The sequence below is a fragment of the Helicoverpa armigera genome, chromosome 14 (assembly GCF_030705265.1).
Source record: "Helicoverpa armigera isolate CAAS_96S chromosome 14, ASM3070526v1, whole genome shotgun sequence".
NCBI classification, from domain to species: domain Eukaryota; kingdom Metazoa; phylum Arthropoda; class Insecta; order Lepidoptera; family Noctuidae; genus Helicoverpa; species Helicoverpa armigera.
In genome coordinates this window covers 7,619,405-7,645,620 of record NC_087133.1, presented here as the reverse complement: position 1 = coordinate 7,645,620, position 26,216 = coordinate 7,619,405, and the positions used below count along the sequence as shown (strand labels likewise).

The window sequence follows — 26,216 nt, the reverse complement described above, 5'->3', positions numbered from 1 at the left end:
ACTGTAACAGATATGCACCAGCACCGATGATATTCGAGAATGGTGGCCGATGCAATTACGATATATGTAGTATAATTAGTTATAAATAAGTACATAAATGTATCTATGTATGAAAGAAAATTAGACAATTTGTCGGCTACACCACGTTAACTGTAGATATGAACGAGACTTTCGTGTTATCGGTCAAATAAAACAATAATAAATATCTTTGGAACATGTTTAATGAGTAACATCTATAATTTTTCACTTTAACAATCGCTTTAACTAATACACAATAATGTAATCTTTATTCCCGAAAGCTGAATTACATTAACGAGGTGAAACACATTAAATTGACGCAATGAAATCAGTGTAAAAACAAATAAAACCCTGATCTAGTATTGCCTGATAATAATTGACCAACTTACAACATATGCTTTCATAACGTGAACTAAGTTCAGTTTCATGCAACATTAAGTCAAGTATTTAACAAACATGTATAGTGGGATTAATTTTATTATACATCGTCACAGCAAGGTAAATCACATAATATCACCTGATACATAATGTAACATAAATAAAAGACTACTTAAAATAAAAACATTGAATTAATTCCGCTCTGCGAAATTTCGTTCATTATTATAAGAATACTGAACTCAAATTAATACTTAGTCAAAGGAGATTGCCCATTTTGCAACATCATGTAACAGCAAAATAAATATACTAATAACTAAATTAATTTATTTAATTTCATGATTATTCTATAATCATAAAATGGCCCGAATTCGCTTTCTGATAAATAGTTGATTATCACGAATTGGGCCGTTTGCCTTCACATCTCTGTCATTGACGATCTATTAAACGTAGTCAATACAACCTTTTCCAGTTACTATAATAGGGATCCTAACTTATAGAATGATTTATTCAGGTATATCACTGGATTGCAGCTCGACACAGTTTATAGCCCCCTTGGACAGCACACAGTCCATGGACATTCTCCTTTAAAATGTTAAAACTATTCTGTTAATTGTTACATTTTCGCTGTGTTCAAATGTTGCTGTTGTATCTGAGTTTTGTCCTTGTCAGTTTTACATAATTCCACCGTGATAAAGTGACCCAATTCATAAAAAATGTTAAAACAAACCGTTCAAAAAACATATAACGTAAAATATAAAATAAATGCGTGTAAAATGATGTGTGGTCATTATTTAGTATATTTTATCAGAATTACCACGATTAACAAACTTCATAAAAATTAAAACATTAGTAAAATTGCGGCAGATTACCTCATTCCCAGTCAATTCTAGACATTCTAACCAATTACTCTCTAAATGTCTTTATGTTATTCACGTTTGTATTTTTATTTAATTCCTATTAGATAATGATGTGAAATGCATATTAAATAGATGACCTGCATTTTAATGCTGCGGTGACTAGACTTTCTCAACTTTCATTCCATTTATTGTATAATTGTTATTATTTCAAATATTCACAACTTTTAAGTAGGTACATCCCATTTTGATAAACAATTCATTTACAACTTAATAATAATGTTAGAAAAATATGATTCTAAATAAATAGCTCGCCGCGTAACAAATGATGTCTAAGAGGTGCAATAAATAAATATCGTCAAAATAAACTAATGGGCAAAGTATATCGATTCAATAAAGCCTTATGTAAGCTTTTCCATTTGACACCACACTACTTTAAACATCTAACATGTATGCTGTGTAACATTTAGTGAGCAAAGCTGAAAACAACGTTAAAGGCCACTGTAATTATTATTTCCACACTGAATACGATAACATGGTTATAATATTATGTCCAACTACCTACTACTTGCACATACACAATGATAATACAGTCGAAACACTACAATAAATGTGGATTAAGTCCAGTTACTCAAGAGAAGTTTGATTCTATATTTTTTCACTATAATTTTCTATGTAAATAGAGTATTTAATACGTGTTCTGAAATACTGTTTAATAATAACTTTGAAGACGAGTAAAGCTAATACTTTTGAAAGAATACTTCTGAGAAAAAAAAATACAAGAGATTCGAGTAACTGGGCATTAAACCTACTGTCATATTATTTTATATAATTTTCTAATTTGAACATTAAATAAGTTGTATTTATATTACGGAGGTATAAAATACTTTGTGTAAATTAATTATTGTAACAGTAATACATGGACAACTTGAACACTCCCATTTAAAGGCGTTGTGCACTGAACGCATTTTTATTGCATTTACTAACAACATTCCAAAACGAACGTCTCATAATTTAAATTACTTAAAACTAATGGTGTATTAATATTATGCTGTGTGTTCGGTGTTAAACATATAGGAATTTATTTGTAGAATTTGAGTATGATGCATGCATATTCCTTGAAAGAAACCCGCTGATCTTATGTAAAACACACAACATAATTGAATTCACCATTACACCACCTATCCATTCAATCTTAAATATCGATTATTTTTAAAACATTTGAAATATACCCCAAGGTAATGAGTAGACAGTGATTTTGTGAAATAGTGTCGTTTTGAACAAAAAATATCAAATTAAATGAGAGTCCCGCCATTTCAACTCGACGCCACATTGGCGAGTAATGATTGTATGCTTTTCATTCAAAGATCAATAATAATAATATTTAGCTGAAAAAAAAAACTAAAAAGATAGAAGATTTTAACTATTGAAATTGGCGCATTTGTTTGACATTTGACACTTAACCGAAACATAATATACTAATACTGATTTAGATGTTTTTAGGGACTGGTTGTATGGGTCTTACATTAAACTTCTCTTCGGGTTTCCAGTCCCATACGACGGGCATGGAACATTCGTAGTTGAAATTGTACATCTGATTATGTACGTGCTTCATAAGATCTTTCGGCTCGGGGTAGACGGACGCCAAACCTGTAGGAGAAAATAGACTTTAGTGAATCGAATTAAGGTTCAAATTTGTAAGTGCTAAGATACTTATTTTAAAACATAAATGCTGCTATAATATTCATACTTATAAAAACTATTAATAAGTAGTGAATTGAACACTCCAGTTTAAAATATGTAATATGGTGAGCTACTACTTACTAGTTTTCAATAGTTTACTTTCTATTTACTTAAGATTTATCAAAATATTCTATACATGACTTCGTAAATACTAAAATAAAGACTCCTTTTAACATGGGAGTTGTAGTAGTCTGGCTTTCTATGTTATCAAATTCAATTATTGCCATTCTGATTAAGCTTATGAACTCAAACTAAATGTTAATTTCTATTCATCGACTAAACTATAAACTAACCAACCCACTATTTTCATTAAACGAGTCAAATGGACATTTGAATACCTATTAAAATAAAAACAATCCTTACTCGAATTCTAGACATTTCTTGTCGTAATAACAAAACTAACAGTTCAATAAACATAATTTATATTTGATTTTATTTTATATTACATTTTTTTTTAATGTTCATAACTGTCAAGCATAGGTCGGATGAAGAAGGCCTTTGGACATTTTATAATCAACTTTCACAGTCTTCGGCCAGGCATATTGTTCCGGTAAATGTGTTACGTATTTATAGTTAAACTGACAACTTCTGACGTGCTTATTAAAATTTCTTGGTATGGGGTATACAGATCCGACACCTAAGGAACGTCAACAGTTTTAGTTCGTAAGAAAAAAACTACAAAAATTATAAAAACAAACCGTGTCTATTCCAGTACTACAATTCTGTCATTTTCAACCTAAGTGCGACAAAACAAAAAGGAACTGAATATAGCAAAATCAGGGAGCTACAAAATTGTATGCAAAAAAAATATGGAAACCATGTGTGCCCCTTTAAACCCCCTGTTTCATTTTACATTAATTAAGAGAATGATAGATAGAGAAAATATTACGTACCTTCGTCGTAGGCCATCTTAGCGACCTCGATGGCAATATTTACAGAAACTTCCTTCAATTCGGCCAGCGATGGGTAAATGCGCCCAATAGCGAGGTCCTGCTCGCTAACGTAATGAGCCAAAGTCTGTAACAATTACAAATTACGATTATGAAATTGAAAGAGATCCAAGAATCGGCTATGTACCAGTATTGCACTAACGCAGTTTTGATACTCTTTGCTATGTAAAAGAGTCCTTTCTTTATTATCATCCATCATCAGATGTAAAGGCAGAAACCCAATTTTATTAGAGGTCGGGACAGCATGATTTCTTCTTCCATACTCTTCTATCTACCGTCATCTCAAAAATAACATTCTTTCTAGACACATCGACTTTCACACAATCATTCCACACATTTCTTTATTGATATATAAATACATACCCTAGCGGCAGTCAAGAACATTGTCTCGGGTATATGATGCGTGGCGGTCGCGATAACGCCGAGAGCGACTCCGGGGAATATGTACGAGTTGTTGCCTTGTCCCGTGTGGTACTCCTTGCCGCCGTACTTCACGGGCGGGAAGGGAGATCCAGATGCGAAGATGCAACGACCCTGAAATATAGAAAGCACGATATTAAATTTCATTTCAAACAAAATAATGCATCTTCTGAATACCCTTTTTCAAAAATGTTGGAGTCGGCTTCCAGTCTGAAGTTGGATGCAGCTGAGTTCCAGCTTTTTACAAGGAGCGACTGCTATCTGGCCTCCCCAACCCAGTTACCCTTGGTGGTTGACAGACTTTCTGGCTTCTGACTACCAGCAGCGACTGCCATAGATGTTCAAATGACAGTCGGGACCCACCAGTTTATCGTACCGACCGCGCCATGCGTGGTTTAACCTTATGATTGATCGACCCGAGTGGCTTTGACTTATTATTGTTTATTGTAAGCAAAAATATTTTAATTCAGACACATTACAGAGAAGTTATGTATAATGGCAAAGGAAGACTTAGCCACGAGCTGTTCCTTATAACATCAGATTTGCAAAGTTAAATGGGGCGAACTCTTATGTTACTACGTACACTACTGTCTTTAAACTTGTCGTACTTCTCGTGTAACAGTGAATGTAACTCACCTCAGTATGGTCATAAGCAGCTTGGGCAGTACACTCGGCTTTGCTGGTGGGATTGGAGAGCGCGAAGATCACAGGCCGCTCGGTGTTCTTAGCCATCTGCTTGAGTACGTTAGGAGTGAACGCACCACCGACAGTTGAGCATCCTGTAACGATGGACATCATTATTACATTGGGCACTTAGTAGATAACTAGCTTTCTCCAGGGGTTTTACCCGCATCCCCAGGGAACAACTTCGCGCAAACGAAAAAAGTAAATTATCTGACACTGAAATATTTTTTCAAACTGGTAGTTCCTGAGGTTTGAGCATTCAAGCAAACAAAACAGGTTTTTAATGTATGTATATATGAATCGATGTTTTGCATGGAAGAGCTTTTGGATAAGCAACAGCCGTAGACCCTCGTAGACGACCATATGGGGGGATGGTCGCTTCGCTAAGCAGTATAGGCGAATATACGAATAGCTATCTTCTCGTCATCTATCTTCTATCTATGTAATATGGGTACTAAAACTTACCAATCAAACAACTGGGCTTAATTTTCGCAACACAAGCTTCAAAGTCCTTCTCCGGTTCGATATCCTTTCCGAAGGCTGACGCGTGTTCAGGCACTCCTCCCGGTCGACGCGTAGATAATAAGCCGTCGATATCAAACATGTATACGCGTTCCCTTGCTTGCTTTTCGGTTAAACCTTCCGCAACCATAGCGGCAACTGTTAGGCTGGCAATACCGTTGGCTGCCTAGTGTGAACAGAAAAAAATAGTTTAAAATATAAGGCCTGTGTGTTTGCGCAAAAGTAGGTTCAATGTTTACTTGTTTGTGTAGAAGTAGGTGCAATAGGGATTATGGGAAATGTTATTTAAGTATTATTTGGCAAAATCATAAAATTTTGAGATTTGGTAGCCAGTACTGTGACAGAATAATCGAATTATTTGACTCCTGTGCAGCAATATTTCTGGAACCAAGCAGTTACTGCCGTCGAGTTAAATTATTGAAGATGGGACTTGAAACACGAGTTATTTGCTTGAAATGAGAGAAGTATCGTTATCAAAACAACAGAATAAAGAATGCCCATAAACCTCTCTATTTAAAACAAAAACTGTTATTAGAATACTTACAGAACCAGCGCCAAGGAACAAATAGATGTTTTCACTGAGCTTCCTCTTGGTGACTCGAACGGCCGCCATAAGACCAGCGACGGCCACACTGGCGGTACCTTGGATGTCGTCATTGAACGTGCAATATTTGTTCCGGTACTTCTTTAGGAGACGCCCAGCGTTTATTAAGGCGAAATCTTCGAACTGAGGACAAAGAAAATCAAGTTTTAGTGTGTATTACAGGTATACATATGTAGCGGTACTACAACTGTCAACACCGCCATCTACGCATTAATACAGATAGATCACATCGACAACAACTGTCGGGCAGTAGCCCACCGGACAATAACACCTGTCCGGTCGGAGGATCCTCCCTTTAGTGCGAGGGATGATGAGCTTTACTCTCTGCTCTCATACCTCCACACATATATTCTATCATATGTATCATCTAACCAAATGCAGTAGAGTACCAGGGGCCCGATTCTCCTAATTTTACTTAAGCGACCTTCGATCGACGTTCGACTCGATTCGACTGAGATCCAATCCCGACTCGATTACGATTGAAGCGTATGTAGCACTCCGCTATTTTTTCTTTGAAATAAACGTTTTTATCCTTTTCTGTCATTCAATAATGAATCATTTTGTCTGCAAATTATTTACGATTGCAAAGTGATTGTACAGCAAACTACCGTATAGACCAAAATCATCAAAATAGCAGACCAATCGCACACCAATCAAATGTCAATCGAATACGATTGGTCTTTTATTAGTAGCAGAATGCCCGATATGGTTAAAACTGCTATTACGATCATATTGCGATTCGATTTCTATTCGATTTTGACATTATTAACTTAGGAGAATCGGGGCCCAGTCTTTTACATGGGGCGACTGCCTTTCTGCCCTCCTCGACTACCCAAGTCGTCAACTCAAGGTGGTAAGACTTACTGCCTACTGAATACCCTTAACGATTGCCAAAGATGAACAAATGACACCCGGGACCCACAATTTGATATGCCACATAAAACTCGATCCATGAATCTCATGTATATAGGCAAAATTACACTAGAACTGTCTCATTGTGGCAATGACATTCTGCAATCAGATGTGAGGTAATTCTCAAGTCATTGAACCTAATGAACCCACACACTTACAAACGACCTTGATTCTATCTATGCAGGTACGTAATAAGGAAGATGCAGTTTTTATTACTTTTTGTGTACCAGCGGATTGAAATAAAATATTAGATGAATAGAACATGATAAACGATAAACTTTCATAAATTAATTTTAATGTTCCTACGCTATAAATGACAGGATAATATGAGGAAAATAACCGTTGGCGAAGTAAAATTACGAATCATTGTAAAATAATATATTTTGATCAGATGCGAGCAAACTTATGTTCCAATACACTGCCATTCGATTGCAATTATGGAAATCGTAGACCAAGGTAATCACTACATTCTCCAGATAATAAATGCAATTCTATTGAGTGTTATGTAGACTAAGTCGATCGGCTATAGTAATTTACAGGTATTCAGCACAATAATAGAAAATGTACCGGTACAAAGTTAATTTACTAAACTGGCTTGAACAATGAACGGTTAGTCACGCCGAACAATTTACGAGGTAATGACAAATTAGCGGAGTAAACTGAGCGCATCTACTAAATGAATAGTTACTGAAACTAGACCGAGATCTTTTTCAATAACTTTCACGTGAATTTGAATTGAATTTGATAAGAATTACAATATGGAACGGTCGTATAACATAATTATGTTGGGATTGGCTTCCAGTCTAACCAGACGCAGGTGGGTACTAGTGTTTTACGTGGAACGACTGCCTATCAGACTTCTTCAATCCGGTAAGGCATGTATCCCTTTTGGTAAGACTAGTTGTCAGACATTCTGGCATCTTCCTAACCGTAACGACTGCCAAGGATGTTCAAATGATAGCCGAGACCGACAAAAACGCGGCTTCCGAAACAAGGAGGAAATCATCATAAACACTGATCCGATTGCGCCAAGCGTTGCTTAACCTTATGATTGATCGACCAATGCGGCTGTTATTAAGCCACGAGTTTCCCTAGCAAAGCTAGATCTTCAAAATTATAATATACTTAAATTACTGATATACATTACATACTTCAAGTACTCGTGACAAACTACGTCAAAAGTACAGATACCGGCACGGATATTGGGCTCTCGGCGGAAGAGTGGGGATCGCTTTGCGCACCCGTACGCATAAGGCAATAAGGCAGTCAATCGCTTGTGCGCAGGTGAAGGTCATGGCTCGATATCCGTGCCGATAACTGTATCGTAGTACCGGGAAAGACCGTCTATAAATAAAACTGAATCAGCCGACGTTATCTGTTACGTCAGAGCGCGTCGTATGGTCATTGATATCACGATTTGTAAATAATGTATGTCATGTTTGTATTACTTTATTGAACATAGTTAACGAATTGGCCGTGACATTCGTGTTAGAATCAGCTGGTTGCGAAGGAGGCGCGAATCCGTAGAAATGCGAGCTATTTGTTCGCGTATGACATCAACGAGACGCGAAACGTTACGTACCTTGGTGCTGCCGGTCTGACCTTGTCATTTTATAGCGATTAGGTGCCAAGTTTTGCTATTTATCAGGATAAAGTTATTTCGAATATTAGCTAAATATTTGGGAATTTCTGTTGCTGAGTGGAATTTTCAGTGAAAGTATTTATTTCAAGATGTTGTTTCTTTACCATATTCTGTTGTAAGTACTTGTTTTGTTGATCATCTATCTCTGATCTCAATATTTTATGTTTATATTATTGCAATTCCTTAGGATACTAATATGATATGAAAACTAGCATCTGCCATTTTACCTGCGTCCAATGCGAACTACTTGGCGTACCTCGATGAAAGTAGCCCATAGCCTTCCTCTTTAAAAGGGCTATATACCTATCACTAAATAATCTTTCAAACAAGACCAGTGGTTCTGGAGATAAGCCAATTTAAACCAACTATTCAAGTTTATAATATTAGTATCTATAGATTCATACGTAGTTAACACCTCCTACCGGTCTTCGGGATGTCTGACGAAAAAAATTACACGTGTCTTATCTCTTCTTTACATAACGTTATCGAACAACGAAAGATACTATCTTGAGTTACATTGACATTGATATAGGTAGGTAATTCTTATATCAGTGCTATCTACGTCTGCATTATATCGTTGTAAAAATCACGTCAATAACTGCTAAATATCGGTTTTTTATCAGTTTGGGGGAAATTTAAAAACGCAGTTGCTGTGCAGTGGTAATCCTTCAATGATTACAATTTTATCGGGATTATAATTTTATCGTACACATTTCACTAAAAAACGTCTGATTTCTTGTTGAAACATAAGTCCTCAAACAAATCACCATATTATAAAACGAGGACTTATAAGTACTATTAACTTTGTTCGAAACGATGGCTTAAATCCAGTGCTATATATAGCCGGTACTTTTTTTGACCTTGTTTTATAAAGAGGTGGTAAGGCTCTACCTATGTATAATTTGTTGTGAAATATTTTGATTCCTAATCATAGCTTGACGGACCCACACATACTAGTACTATCAAATTGCAACTGCTTTATCTTATCTTTAACGAGTATATACCTGTTTTATTTTAAAATGAATACGCAATGCAGAAGTAAGTTAATGTATACCTTTAATTAAGTCATCGATTAAAATAATCAATCTCGAATTACATGAAATAGGTGCGTGCCAAGATTACTAACTGCAGAACGAATAAAATTATTCCGTCATGAGTTTGTAATCTCTAACTGTAATACCTACAATAAATAAAATCCGTACAAAAGCTTAGTAACTGATTTAATCAATGAAATTATCTGTGAATTGACAGATAAATATTTTTACAATCACGTGCAAAAATACGACCACACTCAGAGAGCGTGCAACGCAATTTAGGTGTTATACAGACCACAATATTTTGTTTGCAGATTATTATGCTAAATCAGTTCAATACTGTACAATCTCAATGTTTTAAATACAATTGGCTTAAAAATAGGTTAAACCTTGTAAACAGACATAGGCTACTTTTATTCGAGTTATGAAAGTAGTTCCTATGAGTAAAACCGCGGGCGATTGCTAGTAGCCTATAATATAGTGTTTGATAGGTATATGCAATGATCGTATCGTTCCACTCTTATACAAGCATGACTCATTTTATTATGGCTACTCTTTTATGTTATGCATGCCACACTTCTCTTTAGCTACTACTAGCACAGATTATATAATAGTTACTACGTAACAGATAAATCACTCCATACAAAAAAGTCCATACCTACTGTTATAAGCACCTACAAGTTCCCCAACTACCTACAAATTCCTAGCTGCGTTATAAAATGAACCTTAAAAGCTCGAGCGCTTGATTGTTATTCCAATGCGATAGCGCACAGTTCAGTGACCGCAATCGTGCAGTGGCCGTGCTTAGGGTTGCTTCTTACAATTTATTAATATTTAAGTAGGAAAACAAAGTTACGCTAATTTAAAGATCGCCTTTTTTAAAACTGAGTTTTTAAATAAAAATTAATATCAAGAATATTTTTCTTTAGTTAACTATTGTATTGCCTACTAAAATGGAGTATGGGTACATATTATTAAATATTACCTAATACGTAAGCATAGGTAAGTACTTAAGTAAAGCTTTCGTCAAAATAAAAGGCAATATGGTACAACTCCGTCGAGTGTTGATACATACCTAAAATTGGTTTCTGCGTAGCGACACGCGTAATGTTCCGAGTCGTCATTAAGTTACCAGAACTATACCTACTTACACTCGAGTTGTGTTTTGAGCTACAAAACTCACAATACAGTTCATATAACTAAGTAGGTAATTAGATCTTTGTAAAATCATAAAGTAGAAAGTAAATTTATTTAAGGAATTACTAGATAAGTAAAATAAAATGTTTCTAAATCTTAAAAGTCGCATAAAACCAACACAACTCAAAATATAGTATGCATAGCATGCCACGAAAAATAATAATATTGGAGCGCGCGCGCGTGACTGTTGAAAGCCCTTGCTACTAGTAGCAGGCCTCTGTCACTCGACGTACTTGCGCGCGATAAATGCCTACCGCTCGCTGGGTTACCGGTAGCCCCACGCGGCTCAGGGCGCACAACAGTCACACGCGCCGCGCGCGCTCCAATATTATTATTTTTATTTCGTGGCATGTTATGCTGTTGGTTTTTATTAGGTTTTTTAAGCTACCTCACAAACTGATGGATTATTTTGAGTTGTGTTGGTTTATATGCAACTATTGTAAGATTTAGAAACATTTTATATGTAGGTATGAACTTATCTAGTCAATCGTATCTAGTCATTCTATTTTTTTAATATATTAATACTTATCTACTTTATGATTTTAACAACAGAGATCATTAGGTACTTATTTTACTTTAGATACCTACTTAGTTATATGAACTGTATTGTGAGTTTTGTAGCTCAAAACACATTTCGAGTGTAAGTAGGTATAGTTCTGGTTAACTTAATGACGACTCGGAACATTACGCGTCTCGCTACGCAGAAACCAATTTTAGGTATGTATCAACACTCGACGGAGTTGTACCATATGGGGTATGGCACTTGTGCTCGAAAAATAGTTGGAAACCGCCTTTGATTTTGACGAAAGCTTTACTTAAGTACTTACCTATGCTTACGTATTAGGTAATATTTAGTAATATGTACCCATACTCCATTTTAGTAGGCAATACGATAGTTAACTAAAGAAACCTTTTATTTAAAAACTCAGTTTAAAAAAAGGCTATCTTAAAATAAGCGTAACTTTGTTTTCCTACTTAAATATTAATAAATTGTAAGAAGCAACCCTCAGCACGGCCACGGCACGGTTGCGGTCACTGAACTGTGCGCTATCGCATTGGAATAACAGTCAAGCGCTCAAGCTTTTAAGGTTCATTTTATAACGCAGCTAGGAATTTGTAGGTAGTTGGGGAACTTGTAGGTGCTTATAACAGTAGGTATGGACTTTTTTGTATGGAGTGATTTATCTGTTACGTAGTAACTATTATATAATCTGTGCTAGTAGTACTCAATGTTTTGAACACATATTTCTACCGTCTGTTCGTGCCCTGGAATCTGCGCATACATTCGAAAATGAGAACTAATGTGCGTTGAAATATATTATCCTCATGTTTATCGAAACTATTTCCTTATCAATCGATTTATATTTCTATACTTATATGATAAAGAGGAAACATTATTGTGTTTTGTTTGTTTTTACCCTGAAGACTCCAAAACATCTGAATCGATTTAAAAAATCTTTCACTGTTTTAGAGCTACACTATTCCCGAGTAACAATGGCTATATTTTATCTGGGTTCGCGCAGAAGTTCCTCCGGGACACGGATGAAACCGTAGGAAAACTGCTAGGGACGCATAAAACCAGGAAAAAAAATATCATTTTTAATAAAAATATTAAAACCTCACCTGAAGTAAAGTGTTCTGTCCATATCTCTGGACGCAGGCTTCCATAAATTCATCGATAAACTCATCGTACTCCTTGCCTCGTACTCGCTTCTGACGCAGACCAATATACAACGGGTCTTCAAGGAGATCCTGAAAATTCAACCTTATTAACATATGGATAAAGTTCTAAATGACAAAAAAGCGGGTGTGAGAAAGTCATTCTTCCCCTTTTCGACTCTATATCGATGTCACACATTCACGGTTAACCGATTTCTGTGAAATTGTGATGGAAATAAATTGAAACCTGGAAAGCTAAAGAATTTTATGGGAACGAAATAGTAAGTAAAATTGAGGTAACAATAGTTGTTGATGATGTCGCTAAAGGCGCTTATCTCTTTGTAATTGTCTATCAACTAAATACTCAGTAACGCATGAGGAAGATTAACAATTTTCGTGTCTATGCTTCGTTTTTTCGCGCCATTGTACATTTGGCGCTGGCAGTTCATTGATCGCGCCGTCACTCACAGAGATTAAAATCTTGAGACTCCTCAAGTACCTACGCTTCAATTCTTCTACTTGGGCAAAGTGATAACAAAGTGTTTTTCGAAGTGTGTAAAGAAAATAGACCAGAAACGATAGTCACTATTGCTTTTTTAGATCATAGTTAGTTAGTTTTCCTATCCTTATCCTGCTCGACGTCCTTTCAAGCCAAGTCATATTAGGCAAAAAATTAAAGAAGGAAAAGGAAGATCTTTCATCTAAAATTCCCAATCTATGCTCTAAAAATAGTTATGATGAGAACTAAAAACCTACTTCTCAGTATGCAAAAAAATAGAAACACTCCTAACTATTAATAAAACCGCAGAGCAACATAATAAGGAAACGAATACAATTTGTATTATTTAAAAACCGGTTGTGACCTTGACATTAGAAATACACGCGTAAACTTACCTGGTTGTCGGTGCCCACATCTAAAGTGATGGGGAGACATTGATGGGGCTTAATACCGGCCAATGCAGTGTACAGGGAGAGTTTTCCCACAGGAATACCCATGCCGTATGCACCGAGATCACCAAGACCCAAGATCCTTTCTCCATCCGTGAAGACTATGGCACGTACGTCGGGTTCAGGCCTAAAACAAGGTCAAATTGCAAATTTAGAAATTATTTAAAGTAGACCGGTCAATGGTAAACGGTTTTATAACGAAAATGTTGATTTGATGATAGCGCCAAAGTGGGCGGAGAGGAGACGTTTGAATATTGATTGTTTAAAAAAAAACACACTGCTTTGAGGCAGATTTGGGGCGTTAGACGCGTTTCTGTTCAGTTACGTCAATTTCGAATCTAGATTAAACCGGCTAAAATAAAGGCCTTTACGTAGATTGATATCAGAATGACAACAATTTAAGCCGCATTTTAGCTACCAAAATAGACTGACTACGCATCATGCTTTGTATGATAGGCGCTCCCCAATCGCGAAACAGGTCGTAAAAACAAATGAATTATAATTTACATTCACGTTCATTCATTGCGAACTGTTTACATGCGATAAAGCGAGTAATGTTGAAGAATTGCCGCGAACTATTTTTGTTCGATGTAAATAAAAGCTGCTTTATACTAGAGAATTACTATTGAATTATGACATCAACAGTCAACATCCATTATTTGATTTCAATAAACGATAGTGGTGCCATTTATCGATAGTTATGTGAAAGACCTTTATCGCACTATAGTGTTATGACTTTGTGACTCTATTTCAGTACCTAGTACTTAAAACTAGTGCTGTGCTACACATGTATCGATAAGTTTTAAATAGAAATGTTCAAAGAGGATTTACAGCTGGCCTTCCAAAACACAAAACGGAAAGCACGACGTTGATAATAATAATCAATAAGAACATTGACGTCACGATTTTTTAACACTGTAAACTGATTTGACATTTAATACGAATCTTGACTGCCCATAGTGCGGAGAAGGACATTATATACGTAATAATAATGTTTTAGTTTTAGAATGTGAATGCCTAACTGAATATGACGATGTTCATATGCACTGTATAAATATACTTCAGTAGTAAGTATGATAGAATATCGTTTCTAAAACTACTCAATCGATTGATTGCTTTGATCCATTATTTTCTGGAAAGTGGGTTGATTTTTTATAAAAACCCACGACTATTTTAGCGAATTTCAAACATTCCAATTAAAGTACACTCCGTTAACGGTGATTCAAAGTTTTCAAAGTTATGAGAGGCGTCATTAAGTATTCACTCCTGCTACTTATCGATTTTCTCCAGCCTTCAGTGTAGGTCAACCTAGGTCGACCTTTCGTTCCATAAGACCTCATATTCAGATAAGCTACTTATGGCAAGTACGTACTCTAATTTCTATGTAATAATGTCCCAAGAGAGCTAAACACAAAATTATAAACAATGTTTTGAGAAAACTTAAGGAAAGGTAGGTAATAAACTTATTGGAAAGTTTTGATGAAATTATATTATGAATGATAGCCAGAATTTGGATTTGTGCCAAGTTGCTGGCAAGCAAGATGCTTCTTATTACATGAGGTATATGATTTGCACTACATATTACAAAATTCCCTAAAGGGGCCTAATGTCATAAAAGTTCTGAAAACCACGTGACGTACCTATATGTAATATCAAATATATGTTCAATAACATACAAATCTAGATTCTAGACCGACATACCAGTTTTTACGGGTAAACCTGACAAATTTTGAGGAAAATGTAAACCAATTTTCATTATTCCTTAAAATTCAATTAACCATGTACAATACCGTTGTGTTGGTTGGTTGGTTGGTAAAAAAGTCGTGGTGGCCTAGTGGGTAAAGGACCAACCTCTCAAGTATGAGGGCGCGGGTTCGATCCCAGGTGAGGCAAGTACCAATGCAACTTTTCTAAGTTTGTATGTACTTTCTAAGTATATCTTAGGCACCATTGGCTGTGTTTCGGATGGCACGTTAAACTGTAGGTCCCGGCTGACATTGAACATCCTTGGCAGTCGTTACGGGTAGTCAGAAGCCAGTAAGTCTGACACCAGTCTAACCAAGGGGTATCGGGTTGCCCGGGTAACTGGGTTGAGGAGGTCAGATAGGCAGTCGCTTCTTGTAAAGCACTGGTACTCAGCTGAATCCGGTTAGACTGGAAGCCGACCCCAACATGATTGGGAAAAGGCTCGGAGGATGAATACCGTTGTGTTGGTTCAATACCGTTTCTACTCGAAATGAAACCCTAGAACAAGGTTTTCTCAATCGGTTCTAAGTCTTTGATCAGAGTAAATAAATGCACGGAGCGATACGTTCGCAAATGTCACGTTAGTTTGTGCGATTTGCTGATATGTTATGTAGAAAACAAAGGCCAATAAAATCACCTGATGTTTTTAACAATTCATAGAATAGCACATTCTTAGTACGTACGTACGCCAAAACAGCGGTTTTAAAAATTAATTTCTTTAGGTATATCAAAATTTCCAAAATTTTAAAAGGTCCCGAACATAGATCCACTCAATTCTTTATTATCATTCCATATGTTCCAAACTACAGACCATTAGGCCCAAAAATCGAGTACTTTTTAACCGACTTCCCAAAAAGGAGGAGGTTATCAATTCGGCCGGTATGTTTTTTTTTCTATGTATGTACATCGATTACTCCGAGGTTTATAGACCGATTTACGTGATTCTTTTTTTGTTCGACGCGGAATTGCTGCCAGTTGGTCCCATAGTCATCAGGTCAGGATCTGATGATGGAAACCCTGAGAAATCGAGGGCAACCTTCGAAAGTTGTAGGCATACATAGGGTAAAAACTTGACACTCAGGTGTATGCCTGAAAACACTATTCAACAGTGAAGGTTTGGAGCTGACCTGATGATGGAGACCAGAGAGGGTCGAGGGAACTCGACAACAGAATATGTAAACTACCTCGTGTTTGGGCTTATATTATTTGTATTGACGAGACCTTTGCAACAGTGATGGTTTGGATTTGACCTGATGATGAAGACCAGAGAAGGTCGAGGGAACTCGATAACTGAATATGTAAAATACCTCGTATTTGGGCTTATATTATTTGTATTGACAAGACCTTTGCAACAGTGAAGGTTTGGATTTGACCTGATGATGAAGACCAGAGAAGGTCAAGGGAACTCGATAACTGAATATGTAAAATACCTCGTATTTGGGCTTATATTCTTTGTATATGATGACAACTTTCCACTAATATGGATAGTGACAACTATTCGTATCACTGAAAAGCTGTAAATAAAAAACTTTTTTACAAAAAAATTTAACCGACTTCCAAAAACACTAAAAAGCAAAAAAAAAAACTAATTTGAGGTGCATTGGCCTAGAAGTCGGTGGCAAAATTAACTTAGTAACATCCATTAGACACCAACTTCTAGGCCAATGCACCTCAAATTAGTTTTTTTTTTTGCTTTTTAGTGTTTTTGGAAGTCGGTTAAATTTTTTTGTAAAAAAGTTTTATTAAAACTAATTCCATGAACACAGATTGCAGTATCACTCACCAATTTTTAAGGATGTTGAATATATGTCCCTTATCGTTGATGGTGATGAACAAGCCCCTAGGCCTTCTGTAGATCAGACCGAACCTCTGACAGGCCAAGCCCACTGTAGGAGTATACACAATAGGCAAGTACTTCTCAATGTTCTCCGCGAGAAGCCTGAAGAACAACTTCTCATTTCTGTCCTGCAATAATTCAATAACATTATTAAAAACATTGCCATAAAGAGTCATAAACCAATAAGACATATAGGGTGACAAAAGACATATTAGTATGGGACTTATAACAATACCCATTAAAATTGAAATATTAACGAGAACTATTACTGGTAACCATGTAAATGCTTAACATAATAATGCCCATTATTTGAATTATAGCCCTGTGTACCTAATTGTACAAAATCATTCTGGTCTATTCAAACCGTACATCCATTAAATGTATGCCACATTGAGTGGACGACAAAATGTCCAATAAAATGTGTTGACGCCTCGGATGGCGAATTCGCATGAATAATCCCGAAGTATCTGGATTCGGGAATCTTTCCACATACCCATACTGACCTCGATAGGTTACAAAACATAGTTCACCGAATATAAGATCGTTTGGTAGGATTCCCTCAAGACCATTTCATATCATCGTGAGTAGCCTCATTAAAATTTGTGTTAATTAAAAATGAAAACCCACATGCAGTCTTTACTTACAGTCAATCAACATAAACATTAATTATCTCTGTAAAAAAATGCTTATTCCCCAAAAGCCGATAATTTTCAAACCCGAAATTCACCGACCCGGGATTAAACAGGGTTTCTACTGGATTTAGGTCAATGATAATAAGATTTGCAGCTGCAGACTCTCTGGCTGGGATCCGAGCCGCAGTATTTTTCAAGTGAAGAGATTCATAAAGAGAAATACAAAAGAATTTTTCACCACCCTTATAATAACCGTCAGAAATCACACAGGTTATTTATGTTATCATCAAACATCCAATCACTTGTTTAGTCCGAATCCAGGAAGCATTAAATTCATACCTAGAAGTGGCATCATAAACATATTCCGTATAATAAACACCCCATACCAGACCCCGTTTCCAAAACCCATCTATAAATAGATTCATAGAATCAACGGTACCTTTATCATGTTTAGTCACCTGTAACTCGACGAGGTAGAGATATTTGTTTAGGTTGTCCTCATATCTGTCAATGGATATTGTACAAATTTCCAGCTGTTCCTCTTGGCTTTTGAATTTGGCTGCCAAAAGACCATGGATGCCTAGCGCCTGGCGCTCTTCCAGTGTGAATGCTAGACCCTAAAATAAATACAACAGGTTATTTTTCTAGACTATAATGAAAATAAATCTCTCCATTCCTTCGTTTATTGCAATTCGACTTGACCAAAAGGCATTAAAAGTTTTCATCTCGCAATATTTAACGTAAGAATCGCTAAAACGAAGAAGAACGCCATCGTGACATGACCCTCTCACATATGTGATTGTACAGTCTGTACTATTTATGTTCAAGAGAGGTGCCCCTACGTGTGTGTTGTTTGTTTCTGCACTATCGATCCGTGTTCCTACCCACAGCCCAGTCTCAGCTCAAGCAAAGACTCGGTCCTAAACAACATAGCCATATACTCGTAAGAATTATGGTTTTGCATGCAGTCATAGAACAATCCATTTCAAAACAAGGCAAATCACAATAAATAAACCAGTTTACTAGTCAGCTGTTTTTCCTCGCGATGATCTCAATGCCATTGTTCAGGAAAACCCACAGAAAACAAAAGCGGAATTTGCCGAACATTAGCTGTTTTTATTTTCCGCTTGATCTATTACGAATTACGATAAACGGGTACAGCCATAAAATTATATTGGCAGCTTATCGTCCCACACAGAGTAGACGTAGTCGGGTTAAGTGGTAAAGGAGTGAGTGAACCCTATAAATCCATGTGAGACTCGTTAACAGAAATTGTACACTTGATTTAAAACTAGACCATGAAGTTTAGTTTCAGCCGGTTGGCCCCGAAAATTCTAGATTCAGCACAATTACAGCCGTAACTAAAATTGCATTCGTGCTTCCAAGTTTAAATCAAACTCAGCACGGCACTGATGGTGCAGATTGCTAATAATCATTTCGTTATTCTAAAATGAGCACTTTCACATTTAGCTTTAAATGTATATTTACGAATAAAAGCCGAAACCTTACCTTATTGAGACGGGGATCTCGCAAGTGATCGATTCCTCTGACAACATTGGGGCAGATTATGTTGCCGGTGACTTCATGGTAGTCCCGGCTCTGTAAAGTCTGTTGTGCGATGGATGGGCTCTTCGTTAGCATTGACGCCAGCGCCCTTTGGTGGGCTAAGGCGTTTGAGCAACATCTGTAACAAATATCAGTGCTTTAAAGACCAGAATTTAGCAAACATTATCTTGACAAATGCTTCAATAATTTTTCGTCTCCTGACAGGTAAACAACAACGCAAACGTCCGGATTATAATTAAATTCCTAGTGTTCCGTTAACCCAATTTTTGAGCACTGGAATCTACATTTCAAAGTAATGGTTTTATGATTGGATTATTTTGTCTAAAAAATGATTTACATTCAGATGAATTGCAGTAGCACTTATTGTCTATTACAACTGACTTTTTAGCCATACAAATGTAAGTTATATTTTTAAAGGCTTATCAGCGCAATACTGAAAGAACGGAACCAATTAATCGGCAGAAACTAAGTGATGGTGTGAACTTGTATATTTTTTTCTCAAACCAAAAAGAAAATCAACGGCAACGGATCCCTTTCCCAGCATTTAGTAAGATAACTTTGCCTACCCATAGCTGGTAATGCACGTATGTTTAACATCACATCATAAACTCATTTTCCTACATGATGCCAGAATTCCCGACAGTTTGCACATTCACGAGTGCGTCATATTAAAACCGCAGTTCGATGTTACGTAACGTTTTGTTGCACAATGAAAGTATATAGGTTTTCCTCGTTCGTACAAACTTTACGAACTCTTATTATAACGTATTACTTGTCATAATTTATTTGATGTTTCATCAGAATGGCTAGAGTAAAATATCCTAAAAACCCTTCCAAGGTTGAGCCAAACATATCGTGCAATGCCATTTTAGTGCATTTCACCAATTCTGGAGAAAAAAGTACAGTGATGGAAAAATAGAAATTGCTGTTACAAATTGATCCACTTCACACAGAATGTTTTGAGGAAATACTAGTCGTTCTATGATCAAAATTAGCAGAAACCAAATCAAATCATAAACGAATTTAGTCCAAAGATATTTTTAGATCGTGTGCTAAAATTCCTAGGAATAAACCACTATGACTGGAAATCGAAACACATCAAGTCTTTAATATCAGAAATATGAAATTAATCAATCATGAATCTGAATGGTATATTTTGCAGTTAAATAATAATAGCTGAGAAAATAATGAACAAATGTTAAATGATTCAAATATGACCAAGCACGTGCTTGTTTTAATAAAATAAGAGTGTAATCATAAATAGAATAGGTCATATAATTCTATAATAGTATGCTTTTGCCAAGGACGATTGCTTTTGTGGTTGAGACTGTACCGTTTATTTGAAAGTGTTTGAAACTGTACAATGTTATAGTACACACTTAAACGATAAAGACCACATTCTATACTTCCCTGCTTATGTTCTGATGGGTACCTTTTGTTCGAAGTTGACTGCAACACGAAAGATCACAAATGGGAATAATTGTAGTTTCAACATTTTTACATAGGCAACAAGGAACTTTACTAAAGTTTATTTTTGATTTTGGGAATTTACGTGAGGAAAGTCACGAATCTTGACACATAGCAATCGAATGAACGAACGAGTTAAAATATTACATCAAACTACCGTTGAAACTAGTGACTCACATACGCCGTGAACATTTGATTTAAGAACAGTAATTTACCGACAAGTATTGGAGTCTGCCATGACGAATACCCGGATTGAAGAGCAATACAGATGACACACGAATGATCTAAACCAAAGCTTAACTGACTCTGATCTGACTGTTAACTCCGCAGTACATAGGTACTTATTACCTAGCTCGATCTAATTAGCGAATTTAATCGAAGTAGCTTAGTCCGTAATAGCTTTTCTTAATAAAGATCTCCCTTATCTACAAGACTTCAATTACCTATCTAGTAGCCATATGTGAACCACAACGTTAATTTAAAAGTGGATTAGCCACTAAACAGGTAAGTTAATCAGATAAACTGTAAGAAAACATCAATAAAATGTTAGTATATATGAGTAATTGTGTGTAATAAAAATATTGATATCGATCTCCTTTTAGGTTGATATCTCTTCTCATCAAAAGTCTGCTGACAAAAGTTTTATGGTGAAACATGGTCATGTTTTGTCTGCACCGCGCAGCTCAAATCGAGTAACCACAAGACTATAGCGGTTACTTTAGAAACGAAGAAGTAGCCTTAAACAGTATTGTCCAATTTAGTTTACTGAACACAAATCCTTATGACATTGCATTGACATTAAATTGAAGTAAATCTCTCAGTGGCGTGCACTTGGAGAGGCCTATGTCGAGCAGTGGACTGCTATAGGCTGATGATGGATGATGAGTTTCTTTAACTAAGACTGCATTACATGATCATCTACGCTCTCGCAGAATGGACCGACCCTATGCCCAATTGAGATCAAAACTCTTGAAACCCACCGTTTGACTCTGATGATGGTTTTTAGCAATTTGGTACAGCTTTGCTGTATTATTCAATTCTGTACTAAAAATATTAGCTTACAGTATTGATGATTCGCGAACCGAATTTGGTAAAGGGTCGTTACGTCAATCCGAACTCCAATCGCTGTGCTTCAAATTGGGTCCTTGAGACATTTCATTCAAATTCAATTCCTTGAGTACCTAATTTCATGTCTTTCTTTAATTTCAAACCAATCTCACACTTGTCTAAACACAGTGGTGAACGTCTGAACGAAAACTAAATAGTATGCAGATCATAATTTTCTCCTTCACGGTGTAACGGGTACACGAGCGAGACTCGTGCTACCATTGTTATGACAATACATATTTAAATTAAAAGACATGTTATTAGTGCCAATAACTCCTGTCGATCAACTGAAGTGTAAATTCGCGCTGATGGACGTTGAGAATTACCTAGTCGTAGCTATGAGAATTTTTTACAAACCGATCACTCACTTTTTTCGAGATCATGATCTTTCGATTCTTTCTATTGGTTTTTTTTTTGCGATACGGCCTCCTGTTGTACTAGTTTGTATCAAAGTATAATAATTTAGATGCAGCATCAATTTCAGACGATGAATAAAAAAGATTTATGGAGCATAATAAAATGCGCCAAATTCATGAGCTCTTCTTACGAAGCGTTAACGTGCCAAGAAAAAACGGAATTCGCGAATGAAATGTAGCAGGTTCATGACCTCAGATTGAAACACCTATTGAGAAGAGTTAGCATTTGACTGATGGAGGAAACACCTCAAGGAATTCTTAATTGTTCTTGAAAGACTACAGATATTGTACAAAGAAGTCGGATAATCAGTGTTTTTGGCACCGTTACTGCAAGTTGTTTTGATCTAGCCGCTGTGATGCAGCGCCAAAAATTTTCGTCTATGGGTTCACCAACCTAGACAACTTTTCTAATCAATACTTTGTTGTAATATCTGATAAAGGATTGTTTGTATAGCATCGCGTAGCACCGAAAACACCACGAAGAGTCAGTATGAATTAAAACAGTAAGATCCCGTTTAATTTCTGCCAATAACTAAATTATGTTTCTTGAGCATAAGTTCCTAGGAGGAAATCTTTATCAGAACCTATACAAGGAGTATTGAAGTGCAGAACAGCATAACTATCGCGGTTCTACACATATGATATTAGGTACGCTCATCGACACACTCAAATCTCCCTGCCAAACGATAACAGCTGCATAAATACGAGCCGTAACATCGATAATACATCGTAATGCTTAGATATCAACACAACAATGGTAGGTAATCGATATCGAGGAAGGAACCTATTCAATGTCAGCCGCAGTGTTCAAGTTTACCATTACATTGAACGAACCTTGTACAATTAAGTAGCATCGCAAATTGTTGTACTAATTAACTTTTCCGCAAATAGTTTTTGTGATGATGGCGTTTGTGTTGTTGCTAGTTTTAACAGGCGAACCATTTAACGGGGATTGGATAGGTAGTGTGTGGTCGAGGGGCGTTGCCCGCGATGCTGGCTCAGCCTTGACTTGAGTCAGGCAGTAAAAATACTTCACTAATTATACGTGAGTCTCCTAACGTAGACACATAAGTGAGATTTGTGCACCTTATCCTCATATTGCGTTTACAGTGGGATTTGTGGTGCTGCCATGCAAGGTAAATGTCTCCCTCCTTCCTTTGCAGCGCACTCGGTCAATGCCGCGAAGTTCTATATTTGAAACCCACGTCATTTTTATTACATGATTCCAGTAAATCTTAAATTGTAACAAGAAAACAATCGCGTTCATCGCTAATCTATATTATATTGAATTGAAGTCATTTCATGCGATTACCGTCGCAAAACGCAATACGCTCTCTTGTCATTTCTAATCGCCATGGAAAATGATAAAGTGTTAAAGGCTCAAAAAACAGTTATTTATAGCAATTACTCACGAGCATTAGAATTTCCAGACATTTGAATAATGCTGGTGAGGCTAATTATAGATTTAATCCTTTCTTATAAAAGTTGAAACTTTGGAAGAAAATCGCGACCTATCTTCTAATGTTATTATGTAGGTATTTTGAAAATGCGTGTAAAATGAAGCCCTAGGGATTTATTTTGATTAGCAGATCAATAGAGAAGCGGGTAACGAGAGAAGTATCGATATTGACATAGGTATATTTATTTCCTAGCTGGAATAAAATCGATCTCAGCTGACAATTAATGTATCGAATTAAACTTTAAAGTGGCTATTACCCAGGGAACACCTCAAATGAGATCATGAACGTAACTGTTCTATAACTTCTAACTACGCGAGTAACGGGAGTACGCAAGCCGCGGCGAGAGATTGATGGCGATTTACGAGTGAGTGAGGATGCGAAAGTGCATCCTCTATCATGCTCTGCTATAGGAACAAATGATAATAAATATACAGGTTAAATAGCTCACCTGAGTGAGGTTTGTAAAGATCAATATGATCATAATATTATGGGTATTACCTATGCAAAGTGCCGAGAGTAATACAATCCATTTAAATCTGCATCCATTTTCATTCTATGCATACATGCTATGAAGATGTTTTTCAATAAAAACAGTTGTTGATAGTTCACTTTTATTTTTGTATTGCACTGATTTAATAACACATTCCTTATGTGTGATATGTGGACATTTAAACGCTTACAATCCCACTAATTAAACTTATCTTGTAATGAATAGGCATTAGATATTTATAAAAAGTCTAGGAGGCATTGTACACATAATCTATCAAACGGCAATCACTGATAAAGAATGCTTAATGGTAAATATCAACAGAACTCTGTTTTAGTTAAAAATATTTTGTTATTCTGGCAATCTACTCACAGTATTTTAAGGCTCAACACGTTTGCCAACTCACATTATAATGGGACAGACTAATAATAGAATGTACTCGTAATTTTTGTTGTTGAAGAATTTACAGTTAATGAAAAATGTATTTAGAGGAATTAAGCTAAAATTCATTGAAATATTTAATTTCAGAAAGGGTAGATTGTTGCCATAAATATTGATTGGTTACCACAGTGACTCAAAGCTCAAAAGCATACTTGAAGTTTATAAGGCCCTTGAAACTTCTCTCAACTCCTAAACATTTCAAGCACTCTTACTCTACAAGATTGGAAAATAGGAAATGTATTTATAACCAGTTAATAATAGTTTCAATCAACATTGTTAACATAAGAATCAGATAGAAACTGACGCAAAAAGTCATGATAAGGTAGTAAAACACTGATATGACGAATGTTGTGAATGACAACATTTACCTACACAAATAAAAAGCAGGAAACAAGAGAAAATAATCATAATAGTCCTTGCTTTCCTGACTATGCTGCTGTTTGCGAAATATGAACTTTGATAAATGCATTCAAATAAGTTTTAGATGTTGAAGTTCCATCTCAACTGAAGGTAATAATTTTCGTAAATAAATTGAATGGAAGTGGATCACTGAATCACAATTTCTGCATTATTTCACACTGACGATTCACGAGACGATTCCGTAGCACTGTTTTCATAGCCTAATTAACATAATTCCTGAATTCATGAAGCGCGAATGTTTATTTTAATAAAATCGATACTTTCTCAGGTCAATAATAAAAAGCCAGTATTTTACTAATAATGAGGCAACGTATAAAATATTTATAAACAAAACTATGCTACAATAGAAATGAGACCTTGAGAATGTCACGGCGACGAAATGCGTGCTTCCTGGAATATCGAATTTGCGTTTAGGGGAGCTAAAGACTAAAACGTGATCAAACGTTTACGCATACCACTCGGATTTTCATTGCTTCTTAGGCTAATATTATGTCATATAATTATTCTTTCACGACCTATCGGTACATAATCGTTTCATTACTATGTAGCTCACAATTTGTTTATAGGTCCGATATAAAAAACAGCTGTCACGTTATGTAAACTCCGAAAATAAATGAAAAGGTACTTACAATAAAGATTTAGACGCTGTGGAAAACATTTCAAAAAGTATTTTTCATGTACACAACTGAAACCGTCAGGAAACCGCACCGCTTTCGTGTACTCTAATTACTGAATATATTATATTTTACTAAATAATTTCAGTAACGCCCTCCATCCATGTGGCAGTGATTTGACTGAAGCAGGAAGCTGAAGTTACTAGTGATGCGACGAGCATTTATGGATTTTAGTTTTAGTTTAACTGACACCACATTACTATAGAAACCAAACGATATTATATCTCAGTAAAATACGAGATAATTTGTGTAGGTAGACAGTTACCGTGTTTTAATTTAACCCTTTCCAGGGAATTCAGTAATTATACATTTTACTCTGATAAATTAAGTTAAAAAGAAAATTTAACCATAAAATAATTGATCAAAAGGATGAACCCTTTTATTTTTGGCTGAAAATT

General features: G+C 36.0%; 1 protein-coding gene across 1 annotated transcript; it reads right to left on the bottom strand.

The window, feature by feature from the left end:
• Positions 1–203: 203 nt before the first annotated feature.
• On the bottom strand, positions 204–25,958 carry LOC110375637 (NADP-dependent malic enzyme). The gene is made up of 12 exons (XM_049837139.2): positions 25,774–25,958; positions 19,290–19,464; positions 18,239–18,397; positions 17,095–17,276; positions 13,512–13,692; positions 12,582–12,710; positions 6,114–6,296; positions 5,513–5,735; positions 5,000–5,142; positions 4,307–4,477; positions 3,887–4,010; positions 204–2,900 (listed from the first exon to the last, which is right to left on the bottom strand). Exons 1-12 carry the CDS (start codon positions 25,800–25,802, stop codon positions 2,740–2,742), a joined length of 1,860 nt encoding a protein of 619 aa, XP_049693096.1. The 5' UTR covers positions 25,803–25,958; the 3' UTR covers positions 204–2,739.
• Between the last annotated feature and the right edge of the window lie 258 nt (positions 25,959–26,216).